A 13,664-nucleotide genomic window follows, 5' to 3' on the forward strand; every position below is an offset into this window, starting at 1 on the left:
AGCATCACAAACCCATTTACAACACATTGGAGCTTCTTTGATATATCCTTTACTCTGAACTCAGAGAGGTCATGTGATAATTTGAACCAAAGTGTGTTATAAATACACCTGACCTTTCTCAGCTGCACAATCTACCTTCACTGAAGCTTCTGAAATCTCATCATTTCAGAAAGGAAGCAGCATAGCTCCCTGAGCCAGATGCGAAGGCAGCACCTCTTCTGTTACATTCTGGATAAACTCCTAGATAAAAGTCCAGTAAGAACGCAATCCCTTACATCAAAGACGTTAAATAAGGATATAGGCATGGATTTCAATACTGCTACCAATCAGACAATTCTTTCAGACTAAATGCTGCAAAGGATTTGGCTATCCACAAAATAAATATACAAAGATAATTATACTACTGCAGTTAGTAGTTGACATCCAGCCACTTTCACTTCTAGCAAAAAAAATCAGATGTAATTATCAACAAGTTTAAAACCACATAATTTTTTTAAAAAATACATGCTCACATGTAAAATTTACATCTAGGTACAAGAAAAAAAGTTGATTGCTGTTCTAAACAGAAGGGCAAACACAGAAATTGTCACATTAGCATGATATCTGACAAAGTTTTGTAGTGCTAGCTGTATATCAGTATAAAATTAGCATGGATTTCACAACTAACATCTATAAAGATACAGTCACTTTATCATTTAAAATCACACTTTAGCTTAAATCTGAAATTTTAAATATTGCATTTTTGCACACAATTTTGCAATCATAATCATTCTGTTAAATAAATATCAGAAAGAAATAATTCCTTTTCATTTTTGTTATTCCCGGTGATGGTGCATACAAAACCACCTACATAGATTTTAGCCCTTGATGAAGCATCACAAAGAATATGGGCTTAAATACCTCACCTGACTGTCTGGTGGAGCAGAGGCTGAGAAAGCAGATAGTTAATTTTTTAACAAAAAGGCAAATAAAGGAGAGAATTCACTTCTGGTACTGTCAGTCTATAAAAGCTGTAATTCAGTCTGTGCTCTGAAAGCACTGAAATAAAAGTATAAGTTTGTGTTACTGTTATTCTATGAATACTGAACTCAGTTTTTACCCAGCCAGTTGTGCTCCTCACCAGACAGCCAGGTTTCCATGGAATGCACTCTTTGCCTGCACATCTCGCTTTTTAAATAAGAAAAGCAACTTGTTCTAGCACCTCTGGAGAAATTCTGGAAAGTAGGGCCTGCTCCGAAAGCACTGAATAGGTGCCTGACTGAAAACAGCATGCGAAGAGCAAAAGGATTTCCAGGCTGCCTCCACAGCCTCTCCCTCCAGCTCAGACTGGGAATCAGCTCTCATAAGCTGCAAGCGGTGCTGGCTCATGGACACAAAGACTTTGCTCAGTCAGACACAGGAGCTTGCTTTTACTTTGAATGTCTCTTGGCTAAGCAAACATAAATTCCTGTGTAAGGTTCACAGATACTTTAATTTCTCTGTGACAGGTGCTTTGGAGGAAATGTTAAACAGGTTGTGGTATCTCTCCTTGACTTCCCCTTATCATGGCAAACTGTAGCTTTAAGCAAGTGTAAGCAGTAAAATGCCATAGAACTCTGTAATTTCACATCAAGCTCTACAAAGGAAAGGTTTGCACAAAATGTATGTCACAGCTACAGAATTTTATTTATGCGATTAATTGCTAGGTACTAATTTGAGAATACCTTGGTATCCTTCTCTCTGACTCTTGAACCCTAGCCAATTTTGCTTGCTTGGCTGACACGTGACTTAATTTGTCATTTTACTTATTCCTTATTATTTTAAAAGCAGTCAGGACATCCCTCTTCCAGTCCTATGGGGGTTCAGACATCTGCACACGAACAGACCCCACTGCATGCGCCTGCCTGGTGGCCCGTGCTGCTCAGATAGACAACCTGGCAAGCTGGGAAATGCAGAGGATTTGGGAAAGATTGCAACATGGCCTGCATGTGATCTGCTGCTCCACACAAAGCTCTGCCAGCTTCTGGAACTTTGTCACACCTACACTGCTGGTTAAAACCTCCTTGCTGTTGGTCTCTTCTATGCCCTGCCATCACTCTGGCAAGCTGGAAATGATGCCATGATGATTTTTTGCCTTTTCTTTTATACCCCTCTTATACCTTTTTACAACTTCTGTATTCTTAGTGCTTTTTGCCTACATTCTTGGACTTGTTTGTTCAGTTAGGAGACTAAGCACTTTAGAAGCTTTGTAGGTAGGGGTTAGTATGCCCCAGAGCCCAAGGTCCTCTCCAGAACACATTCTGTAAACCAAGATAGAACCATCCAGGGGAAGGTTTCCTGGGGAGGAGGGGGCTCATTCAAGCCTCTCACTGGAGAATTTTTGATAGATATGCTAATTAGTAAAACCTATAATGTTATACCAGATCTTTTGAGAGTGAGCATTGCAGTGTGCATTTCAGTGCATTCGACTTTAACGTAGTGCACCTAAGGATCCTTAAAATAAATACCAAGGCAAAATCCCTTTTTCCCTTCTAACCACGTTTGACTCTTGATTTTAAGACCAGGAAAAGGCATCAGAAAGTGCCTGTGGAACTCTGCAAAGGTAAAACAGGAGTTAAAGCAAGGATGCAGACAGAGCAGGATACAGATTGTTTACAAAATCACAGACTCACAGAGCAGGTAAAGTCGTAAGGGACCACAGTGGATCATCTGGTCCAACCTCCCTGCTCAAGCAGGGTCGTCCCAGAGCACATGGCACAGGACTGAGTCCAGATGGTTCTTAAATATGTCCAGCGAGGGAGACTCCACAACCTCTCTGGGCAATCTGTTTGCTTCCTCCTTATCGTAGTGCCCAATAGAGTCCTTTGAATGCAGCAGACATGGGTTCAGGGTTCACGGTTTTAACATTCAAATCTGAGGCCTGTCAGGGTACTTTTAGCTCTCTTTAAGTTTGCAAATAGAGCTGAATGGTAGTGAAAATGGTTTGAATTGGCTATGTAGGCAAAAGAATACTGGATAGGAAAGCCTTACAATGCTGTAGAGGCTACCTCTTTCACCCACACTGGACAGGTTCGTGACTTTTGGGGATGGTGCTGTGCAGGGCCAGGAGTGGGACTCGATGATCCTTGTGGGTCCCTTCCAACTCAGCCTATTCTGTGCTTCTGTGAATTAGGCTTTTTACAGGTTTTAAATGTCGTGTACAAAAGCTGTGCAAAATGTTTGTGACAAACAGGAATACACAGGCACTTTCCTGAGCTTCTGCTGCACAGAAGTGAAAAAATATACTTCTAGCAAGAACAAGAGCTGTTCTAGAGCAATGCTAAAGCAATACATGTTATTTTGTCTGCAGCTATATCAGGGAGACTACGGCCCCAGGCTGCTTATCATGGGCCTGTGTGGGAAGAGCAGGGAAGGGGCTATGCTGGCAAGTGAAAAGCCATGATAACTTCTCTTCTGACGCTTTATGACCAAAAGTATTCTAATAGATAAACCTTGAGACAAAAAAATTTAAAAATGTCATTTTTATCTGAATTTTCCTCTTTTCCCCAGACGTTATTGATATTAAAGCTCTAAATCCCCTCTAGAGCTCTTAGACACAACTGGTATTGAACCAAGATAAAAGGAGCTGGTAAACACCTGTTGCGTATTCTTCAATACCTGTCAAATTCCAGCAGGATTCAGTAATAGCTGAGACTTATATTTAAAGTGATACATCTGTAAACCTGACTGCTGAAAAATATAAGATATTTTAAATGCTTCCTACTGACTTTTTAATTTGTTTGTTCCCTGCTGCAAATTCATTGAATGGTCTTCCTATTTCACGCTGCTCAAGGTAAAAATAAACCAAAGAAAGGCAAGATTTTGTGCCCTTTGCCATCAGATACCTGTTTATTGATTGCTATGATGGCTGCAATGAGATTTGCACTGATGTGGGATGAGGGAGTTACTGGCCAGTAATTACTGCTATCAGCAGCAGTTTTGGCTGTTGGACAGGTCCTCCAGGTACTGGCCAGTGCAGCCACACATTAGAGCAGCTCCTCTCCTCTCTCACCTCCACTGGGAGTATCATCCACTGCCCTGCTCTAAGCCCATGGATATGTCCTGGCAAGCCTTGCTCATTCTGTGATCACAGACCACTCTTCTGCCAGTTAATGGGAAGAAGGATTTAGGTATTCTACTGAAGCCACCTCACCTGCCTAAAGTTAGGTTGTGTTAATTGCTTCATTCAGTTATCCTCAATAGTATACTCTTTTCACTCCCCAACACGCTGCATTTTCTTGTAGGGCAGAGGCAGGTATGTAAACATTTATGGCAGCTTCTGCAATTCTGTGAGCAGAAATGTCTGTACAATTCATACAAGTTGGTGGGAACAGAGCATCCAAACGTCTTACACGGCTGCGTACTCAGAACAGGGTGGGCCTCAGGCCTGAAAATGAGGAGAGAAGAAGCAAACTGAGAAAAAACTATTTTACACTCATCCCATCTGCAAAAGCAAATGAAAACTAAGCGTCTTTGTATTTTTAAGATCTAAAATGTATGGGTTTATGAACAGCATTTAGGTAGCATTTTGTGAAAAAAGCATCATGAAAACAGTAATGCGCATCATCAAGAGAACTGGGTCAAAGAGGTGTGCTACACATGGGGATGCTTGCAGGTAGGACAGAAATGCAGGGTGCTTTCAGCAGTCTCAGAATCAGAGCACCAGTGTGTGAGAGAGCCTCTCCTTAGCGCCAGCTGTGTGGTGGCACCAGGCTGGTTAACCCCCAGCTGGAGTCAGGGGGAAGGCATAAGAAAATGACCCATTGCCCTCCCTGCAGCCAGCCAGAGCATGCCCAGAGGAATCACTGAGCTGAGACACCAACATCACCCTCCTGCCAGATGTGTACGTGAGACACCATGCCTGAGCGCCACTTTCTGATGCTCCACTAGAGCCCTCTGTTTCTCAGAAGGTAAGGCTTAATCTAATTGTTTCTCCCCATCCTTCCCCATGCTTCAGATCCTCCAAGTCCCATCATGCTTGGCACAAGGCACTTTGAAAACATTCCTTTCCAGAGCCAGGCAGTTGTCCCTCCCTGCCATGCCCTGTTTGGTGCATGGCCTGTCACTCTCAGCCTCTCCTGGCCCTCTGGGGTGCTGCCCCGGCTGAAAGCTACCCCAGCACAGCCCCATGCCCAGCAACATGCTCTGGTTCTGGAGGGCTCCACAGCAGACACTGAAATGTATTAACTATTACCTTGGATGACAAACATGTATCACCAATGGACAATTTTGCAGAGGACAGGTAGGTATTGCTAATATCTTCTAGCTCAGTGCTGAAGTGATCGGAATCCTTGATGACATTATAATTTAGGGCCATGCTGTAACTGGCAGGTTTCTTCTCCTGTTTCTGCTGGTAGTTGCAGAGTTTCCTGAAGGCTGCTCTGAATTTCTGGGACATGAGATTATAAATTACAGGATTGATGGCACTATTTAAATAAATACAGATTCTGCAAAATAGCAGGAACCAGTTTTCTTGGAAGGGTCTGGAGAGAAAGGAATTGACCACAACCAGGGTGCGGTAGGGCATCCATAGGAATGCAAATAGGATCACAACCACAGCCAGCATCTTGGTAACCTGAGGGAACACAGCAGGAGACAGAAGAGGGGCAGAAGGTTAATACTCCCCTTGGAATGGACAGGTGCATTCTTACACCTCTAGGGCCAAACCAAAACTATGGACAGATTCTTCAGTAGGAATTTCTGACAAATATTTGATTCAGAAAGGTTTTCTACAGTAGGAAGTACAAAATAGCTTGGCTCCAAATTTGTCCTAGTTTTTGTTAAATTACTCTTTCCAGATGATACCCCAGTAAGCTGTCCTTAGACTTTTTCACTTCTCATGCTGGAAGGGGGTGTTGATTCAAATGGGAAAGAGAGGATCTAAAATAATTTTTTTAGAACTGCATAAGATCTCTTCCTTTAGATTAGTATAGCCTGAGAGTAATTGAACATGAAACCTTTTTAGCTTATCTGGTTTAACAGTCAGCCTAAAACAATTTCCCAAAGCTGAAAATAAGGCAAAAAAGAGAACAATTAGATTAATTACTATTCCTCAAATCCTCAATGTTTAATTAGATATTCATTATGTGATGTTTACTCTGAAAAGTCAAACAAAGTTTACAGAGCCAGGAAAAAAAGGATTATCAGCAAAACTTGATTCTTATAAGAACTTTACTCTGTTGTGTAATTTTGTTTTGAAAAAAGAAAATAACAACCTTTGGGAATACCCAGGATAGCTGAAATGAAGTGAATAAAAAATAATAAAAAAATTATTGAAACCAACTTTGAAAAGAGTCTTTCTTTTGTAAATAATTTAATTCTAGTGTAGACAGTATTCAATAGTCTCTACATTAAAGAAAGTTTGAAAGATGGTAATAAAGTAGAAAGTACAGAGAAATGTGACGTGGGATGATATGGTGGCACAGCCTCATGGAAGACAAGAGATGACTTGGTTAACTGTGTGAAATGGAAAGCATTGGCACATATTTTGGTGAGCTACAACTGCTTCTTTTGATCATAGATTGATAAGAGTTTCAAGAGGTGATAACTCCACTAAGGTCACTCACAAACACATGCTAGTTTTAGAAGTGGGTTTTAGTTTGAAGTTATGAAAGAGTATATCATTCTCATGTCTTCAGATAAGCTCATTATGTAGAAACCTGCCATTGCATTGCCTAATGAATGTATTTTCTCCTATCTATCTAGAAAGACACGCTTTTAAGCCAATTGTTGATTTTGTTATAGGTATTATAATAAAGAATGTGATGAAGATCAAAGTTACTCTGCAAATTGATGTATCTTTATCTATTTATCTGTCTTTAAATGTACCTATTCAAAGGCTGCAATTTTATTGCATAATTCTCCTCCCCTCACCCTTGCTTTTGATTTCTCTACAGCTCTGTTCAGTAGAAGTAAAAAATAAGACTGAGAAATACTACCTCCTTTCTTGTCACTAGACTGATACATTTCATTATGACTTCTAGACTGTTTTTTTATAATTTTTTGTGCAGTCATTGTAATAAAGCAAAATACAAATGTGAATGTTCCAGGTAACTCAAAGGATGATCTCTCCTTATCTCCAAACCACTCCTAAAAGGGCCATTTCTGTGAACATGGTGGCACGGAGAGAGTTGACCCACTCTGACTCAGGAAGACTCAGGACTCCTCACCTCTGCCTCTGATCCCTCCAATTCAGCTCCAGCCTGTGCCTCCAAACTGAGCAAATCCATTCAGTGGAGAACAATCACTCACTGTAGAAAATAATCCACATTTAAAGAGAGAAAGCTACCAGTTGTGGAGCCTGGATGAACAGTGGGACAGAGCCAAACCAACAGATGTATTCCATCAGCTCAGGCATTCAGTGCATAATAGCCTACACAGGCACCAGAACAGTTTGCTACCGGAAGCTCAGCAAGGCACTCTTTTATGGTATGTACCAGTCACTGGAAATTTCCATTTCTTCTGAGCGTGTCTTTCAGGAAAAATTGCTCAGAGGATCATTTGCAGTGTTGCAGCTATCAGCTTGAACCTGGACTAGAAGTCAATTATTCTTTCTGTCCGGGAGGGGTGGTAATTCAGAGTCACACAATTAACTCTGTACAGCAATGGAAAAAAGACTGTTACTCCTCAAGTGACTGTATCCCATATACCTCAAATATATTATATATAAAATATATTATATATATGTATATATATATATATACATATTATTGTATATATATGTATATATATACATATATACATAATATAGATTATATATACATATACATAGATATATACATATCTATGTATATATATACACATACATATATACACATATATATACACAATATAGATATAATATATATATAAAATACATATGTATGTACGTATGTAGTGTGCAAATTATTAGCTGAATTTGTGTATATTGGCATCTGGATGAGCATTTTCCGTCTATCACAAGCTTCTACTGCTGAAAACTAAGCACTCTGTAGAGCTGGTTTTTATTTTGCTCAGGGCAATGAACCAAGGCATATGCTGCCACAGAGTCTACATTCAGTGCAAGAGAAGAGGCAGAACCTGTGGATGTCACCTCTTTGATGGCATCTCGTGGTGGTTCAGTCAGTGCAGGACAATGAGGAGAATTCACTATAATTTTAAACTGTCTGCAGTACATATCCTTCCAAAGCTGCCAAAAATAACAAATCTCTCACAAGATCTCTATTGCCAGGCAGAAATTTGGTTTCCTGATCCATCTGACCAGGTGTGGTTGTGTCACCCCACTGCAGGCTGAGGCACCACTCAGGGCTTCTGACACAAATTCACCTGAATTTGCTTTATAGGTGAACCTAGCATCTAAACACATGACTGAGGCCAAGGCTGCTTTCTTATCTACACCAAAAGGCTTTATTGCTGCACATAAATAGTATAGAGGAAAGTTTGGTCCTCTTTAAGTAAAATGCCATATCCTTTTTCAAATCACTTCATATGAAACAGAACTAAATATAACTTGGGAGGAGACTAGTTATTTGACATCAGTGGAGTGCTAAGAGGACAAATTTTAAAAGAACATGCTTTTTATTACCTGTAAGCATATACCAAAGCTCTTTGAAAGCAGCAGCACTACATCCTCAGTTCACTGCTTGGGTGAAGGCAAGAATACACTGATTGCTCTTTTCTGGTGCATGTGCATTGTATGTCCTATGCTCAGGGTACAAATTATTCTTAGTTAGGGAGGTTGAAAACATAATAAAAAGACTTTGAGCAATTTCAGCTTAGTCCAAATTTCAAGTGTAGTTTGAATAACAAAGTGCTTGAGATTGAATATGGTCCTGGCTGCATATAAATATTCCTCAAGCCCTATCTTTTTATTTCTGAGGATGTTCTAAAAAATATTTAAAATATATTTTATGGAACAGTGTCCCAGTATTTTAATTCTGAACTAGTATTCTCCTTTTCCTTTCTTCTCCAAAAGCTTGTCATTCTAGCGACATGTTTTTAAACATTTTCATTATCCTGGTACAAACAGTGTAGTATTTGCTTCCTTCCCCTTTGAATACTAATCTTTCTTACACTGATAGGTAAAAGCAGTAGTCACTCTGGTGTTTTAAAGCTACGTAATAACGTCTTTCTTCTTGTGCCTGGTGGTGTTCATTGCAAGTCCATGATTTCATAATCAAAAAGAAGTTGTGCAATGAGGAGGAGGATTAAATAAATAGAACGATTAAGGCCTTGATATATTAATACCACAAGTGAAGCCAGGTGATAAGATTGAGGATTTCATGTAAGCCATGCAAAACTTATCTTGCACTGCAAGCTAGAATCTGTGCTTGCTCTGCTGTCAGAGAACAGACGGATTTCTCTGGTGAGCAGGTCATCACAGACTGCACCACTGTCTGAGAGGACTTTCTCTAGAGGGAAATCTACCTGTTACAACTGACCATGATGGCCATTATGACCTTAGATTATTTGATTGGACTGATCAACTAACTTTGTGAGATACACATACTGTTAAGTGAGCTGGATTCCATCTCAAGTATAAACCAACATGTTTGCTATGTAATGCTGCATTTATTTTTGTCAATCCCCTTGAAACCTGAGAAAAGTAGGAATTCCTTTTGGGAAAGTATGAAACCTCCATGCAAATATGTAATTCAGTATTCATATTATGAATGGACAAGAAAAAGTTCTGGGATCTGTGGGCTGCAGGACCCACACTGAAACAGAGGAAAAGGGTGAGAAGGAAGGAGTGACAAGAGACCAACCTCTGCAACCCGACTGCAACACTCTCTGGCCTCATGCTGCTGGTTGTCACAGGGAAGGGACTGAGTGTAACTTGTGGCTATAGCAACGGGCAATAAATTGGCAATATTAATTTTCCCCAAGTCGAGTCTGCACTGCCCATGACAATAACTGATAGTTTGTCTGCCTGTCCTTATCTTGGATCATGAAGAATAAGAGTACTTCCCATTTTCTCCCCCATTCTCAGCAGGAGCCAACCCCCCTAGAGAAACATGCATAAATTTAATTTTATAGAAATGTTCTTGGATAAATATGAGAACTTCTACAGAAGTAGGAAGTGTACACCACATTTTCAGTCACTTTTTCTACAGATCACATGCTGGGTATTGTACACTACTCAATCCCTGTAATGTAAACACAGTTCTGAGAGGACACACAGACAGTTTCACATTTCAGCAGCACTCACTCTCAGACCAGACTGTATTGTCAGCTATAGATGTCCTTGTCAGTGTGGCAAGAAATTTTCCCTTCTGTGTCTTACTAACTGTTGAGAGTCTAGATTTTTTTGCATATGTACTTGTTTTTTCTCATTTTACACCACTGCCTATCTTTTGCATGCTGCTATTATACAAAAAAATATTACTAATGATGCCCCCCTAATCTTGCTTTGCTTCCTGTGTTGCACTATATGCAAATTCTAGCTTTACTTATAATGACGCCACTTTAATCCATCAGGTTACTTAGACTTTTAGGGAAAGTCTTGCTGTCTTTACAAGAAATGAAAGATATCACATTATAATCGCTTTTTGGTTTTATAATATAACAGTGTCCATATTAATCAGTGTTCAATGGACAAGATTTTTCTGTTTTTCACGATACTAAGCACATGTAATCAAGCATAGAGTGATATTAAGAACTTGAAGAGCAGATTATCTTCTTCTACTAATTAATGGACAAAGAAAAACAACCTTAAACATTTCCTATCTGACTATTAACTATAATTTGCAACATACTTAAATATAACCTAGTCCATGTATTTCTGTTGTGTGTTTCCAAGCAGAGCTCTAGTGCTCTCTGAGGGCTCGGTGCTCTAGAAGGCAGCTCAGTTAACTTCTGAGGTCCATGCCATCTCTGTAATAAGAGAACATGGTCCCTCCCATAAACAGTAGCAATTGACATGAGATAAGAATATAAAGAACACAAAGAATATCCCCAGAGCCAGCTGCAAAGGATGCGCCCTGTGTTTCCTGTCACTGCACTGGCTGTGCTGCCTGCTGCATGCTGTGTGGTTTACTGCAAATAGCCAGCAATTAATCCACTAACTCTATTCTACTGGTATTATTACACACAGCAGCATACATATTCAACAATATAAGAAGAAGCTAGTCAAACTTGTGCCTCAGTTTTGAGCCATCAATACATAAAAATATTTTACAAGAGACAGAGTAATAAAGATATTTAGCATTTACAAAGCAATTCATGCACAGACTTCCTTAAACAGACTTTTCACAGGAGAGTTAGAGACAGGAAAATTTACAACTTGACTGCATTTGCTGAGTGATAGTGCCGTAGCTGGGACTCAACCTCAAGTCTCCCAAATTCCCAGGCTACTTCCTTCTCTTCAGATCTCAAAAGTAAGTCAAGAGTCACTTTTTATATTTGGTGAGATTACTAATAGTCTGTAAAATAAAGAAACTATAGTTAAAAATGTTTCATTCATAATTGATACTTCCTAATTGCATTTTGATAGAGGAAAGAAAATATTGTTTCTTTTAATGGTCCTTGCAGTGTGTAATAACGTATAGTCAAGAAAAAAAATACATATTTATATGTGTATATGTGTATCACAGAATTTAAAACTGACTACTTAGAAAAAAGGAAGAATTTATTTTACCTCTTTCCACAGCTTCAGACAAGTGAGCTTTGGAACAAGTAGTTTAGGATTCAGAAAGCCATTTCAAATAGCTGTTCCTACCTGCTTTCGAGAAGCAATAGTGCTATTGAAACTCCTGTTAGTCATCTTGGAATTCACAGGCTTGTTTTGGTGAGCCATAACAGTCCTCCAGGTCTTAGAGTTTTCTTTTGAATCTGAAGGGATGGGGTTCAGAAACAGTATTCTAGCAATCAGGCCATAGAGGACAGTTGCCAATACCATTGGCACAACATAAAATATACCAAAGTCCATCATGTAAATAGGAGAGTAATAACTCCTGGACACCTTGTAGCCACAGGACACAACAGTAGTCTCTTTGTAGGCTACTGTATTAAGGTCTAGCAAGAAAAACCAGAGCATACAGTATATGGAGGTGAAAGTCCAAACAAAAATAATGATCTTTTTGGCTCTTGAAAAAGTGCATAGGAATTGAGCTTTGATTGGGTGGCAGATGGCTATGTACCTCTCAATGGTGAAGGCAGCAATGGAAAAAGAAGATGCATTGATTCCCAGGTACTGGAGATAAGTGATGCAGAGACACCCAATGTAGCCATACACCCAGGATCCATACAGGCTTTCTGTGATGTTGGGTAGTCCTGCAGCCACAAGCACCATGAGATCTGCCACGGCCAGACTCACCAGATAGCAGTTAGTGGGAGTTCTCATGTGCTTGGTTCTGAGGACCACCAAAACCACCATGATGTTGCCCACGATGCCCAGCCCGCAGATGAGGAGGACCAAGAGGATGGTAACCACTTGGTATTCAGCTGTAATGAGCTCCTGGCTTGATAGTGGCAGCCCAGTCTGGTTCTGCTCATCTCCTGTGCCATTCTCCATCTTCACCAGGCCACTACTGCTTCTGCCCAGCACTCGACCTCAGCACCTGCTCCCCATGGTCCCCTGCAAAAGGGTCAGTGGAGCTGAGCGTGGGTGAGCTGCAGCCCCAGAGCACGTTCTCCATGTACTCACAGTCCCATTCCTGTACCGTCCTCCACTTCCCCTAAAGCAGCACCTGGACTTTCAGTCCTTGTAAATTCAACTGTCAGACGGGCTAATCCCTCTAAGATCCCAGCTCACTTGCACAGGCCAAAAGGCTGTTCTCTCGCAGCTGGTTTGAGGCATTCATGAAAGCCCAGCCTGTGGAGGCTGGGGTTCCCTGCCTGCGGCGGTGGGAAGGGCAGAGCTCTCCTGCAGCGCCGGCTGCTGAGCACCGCCCGGGCTGAGCCCATCCCGTCCGGCAGCCTCCAGCCGCACCGCGGGCCAGGAGGAGCCACAGCGCGCCGAGGGTGGGTACAGAAAAATTCATGAACGCCCAGCCTGTGGAGGCGGGATTTTCCTGCCTGCGGCGGTGGGAAGGGCAGAGTTCTCCTGCAGCGCCGGCTGCTGAGCACCGCCCGGGCTGAGCCCATCCCGTCCGGCAGCCTCCAGCCGCACCGCGGGCCAGGAGGAGCCACAGCGCGCCGAGGGTGGATACAGAGCGGGGGGCGAAAGGAGAGGGATTTGTGAAGTTTTCCTGCTTCACGCTGCTCTCGCTCTCTGCTCTCAGACAGCTATCATGACAGTATTGATCATATTGACCCACGCTGGCAAACAAAGGAGAGATGACTGGCAACAAAATTGCACTGATTTTTTAAAATTCTGACTGCCCGCATGTCCATGTCCATGTGAAAGTAACGGCGATTTACGCTTGCCTCCTGCTTTGCAAGGAGCTGTAGTAGTCCCTTCAGGGCTTTACAGAAAGAAATGCATCCCAGCTTTTGAAAACAGCAAGAAAAAATGTAGGTTTTTTATACTTAAGAGAAAATTCTCTTCAAAACCTCTATTGCTACAGCTGTCATCACTCCTGAGCCCTTTTCAGCTGTTTTTTGAATTGCAGCAGAGCAACAATAAAATGATCACAGCACAAATTGCTTCTTAACGAGACAAGTCACACACGTGTGCATATGTGTGCATGCACACAACACACACAATGTCAAAAATCTACCACTCTTTC

General features: G+C 41.2%; 1 protein-coding gene across 1 annotated transcript; it reads right to left on the reverse strand.

The window, feature by feature from the left end:
• Positions 1–2,482: 2,482 nt before the first annotated feature.
• On the reverse strand, positions 2,483–12,847 carry TRHR (thyrotropin releasing hormone receptor). Its single transcript, XM_008642672.2, has 3 exons — positions 11,714–12,847; positions 5,213–5,593; positions 2,483–4,405 (listed from the first exon to the last, which is right to left on the reverse strand). Exons 1-3 carry the CDS (start codon positions 12,506–12,508, stop codon positions 4,400–4,402), a joined length of 1,182 nt encoding a protein of 393 aa, XP_008640894.1. The 5' UTR covers positions 12,509–12,847; the 3' UTR covers positions 2,483–4,399.
• Between the last annotated feature and the right edge of the window lie 817 nt (positions 12,848–13,664).

Source organism: Corvus brachyrhynchos, unplaced genomic scaffold, assembly GCF_000691975.1.
Source record: "Corvus brachyrhynchos isolate BGI_N302 unplaced genomic scaffold, ASM69197v1 scaffold28, whole genome shotgun sequence".
Classification (NCBI taxonomy): domain Eukaryota; kingdom Metazoa; phylum Chordata; class Aves; order Passeriformes; family Corvidae; genus Corvus; species Corvus brachyrhynchos.

Coding starts and splice junctions, on each gene's coding strand:
- TRHR (XM_008642672.2), bottom strand. CDS start 12,508: ATGGAGAATGGCACAGGAGATGAGCAGAACCAGACTGGGCTGCCACTA. Junction 5,594..11,713: donor CTATTGCTTCTCGAAAGCAG/GTAGGAACAGCT, acceptor GTGTTCCCTCAG/GTTACCAAGATGCTGGCTGT.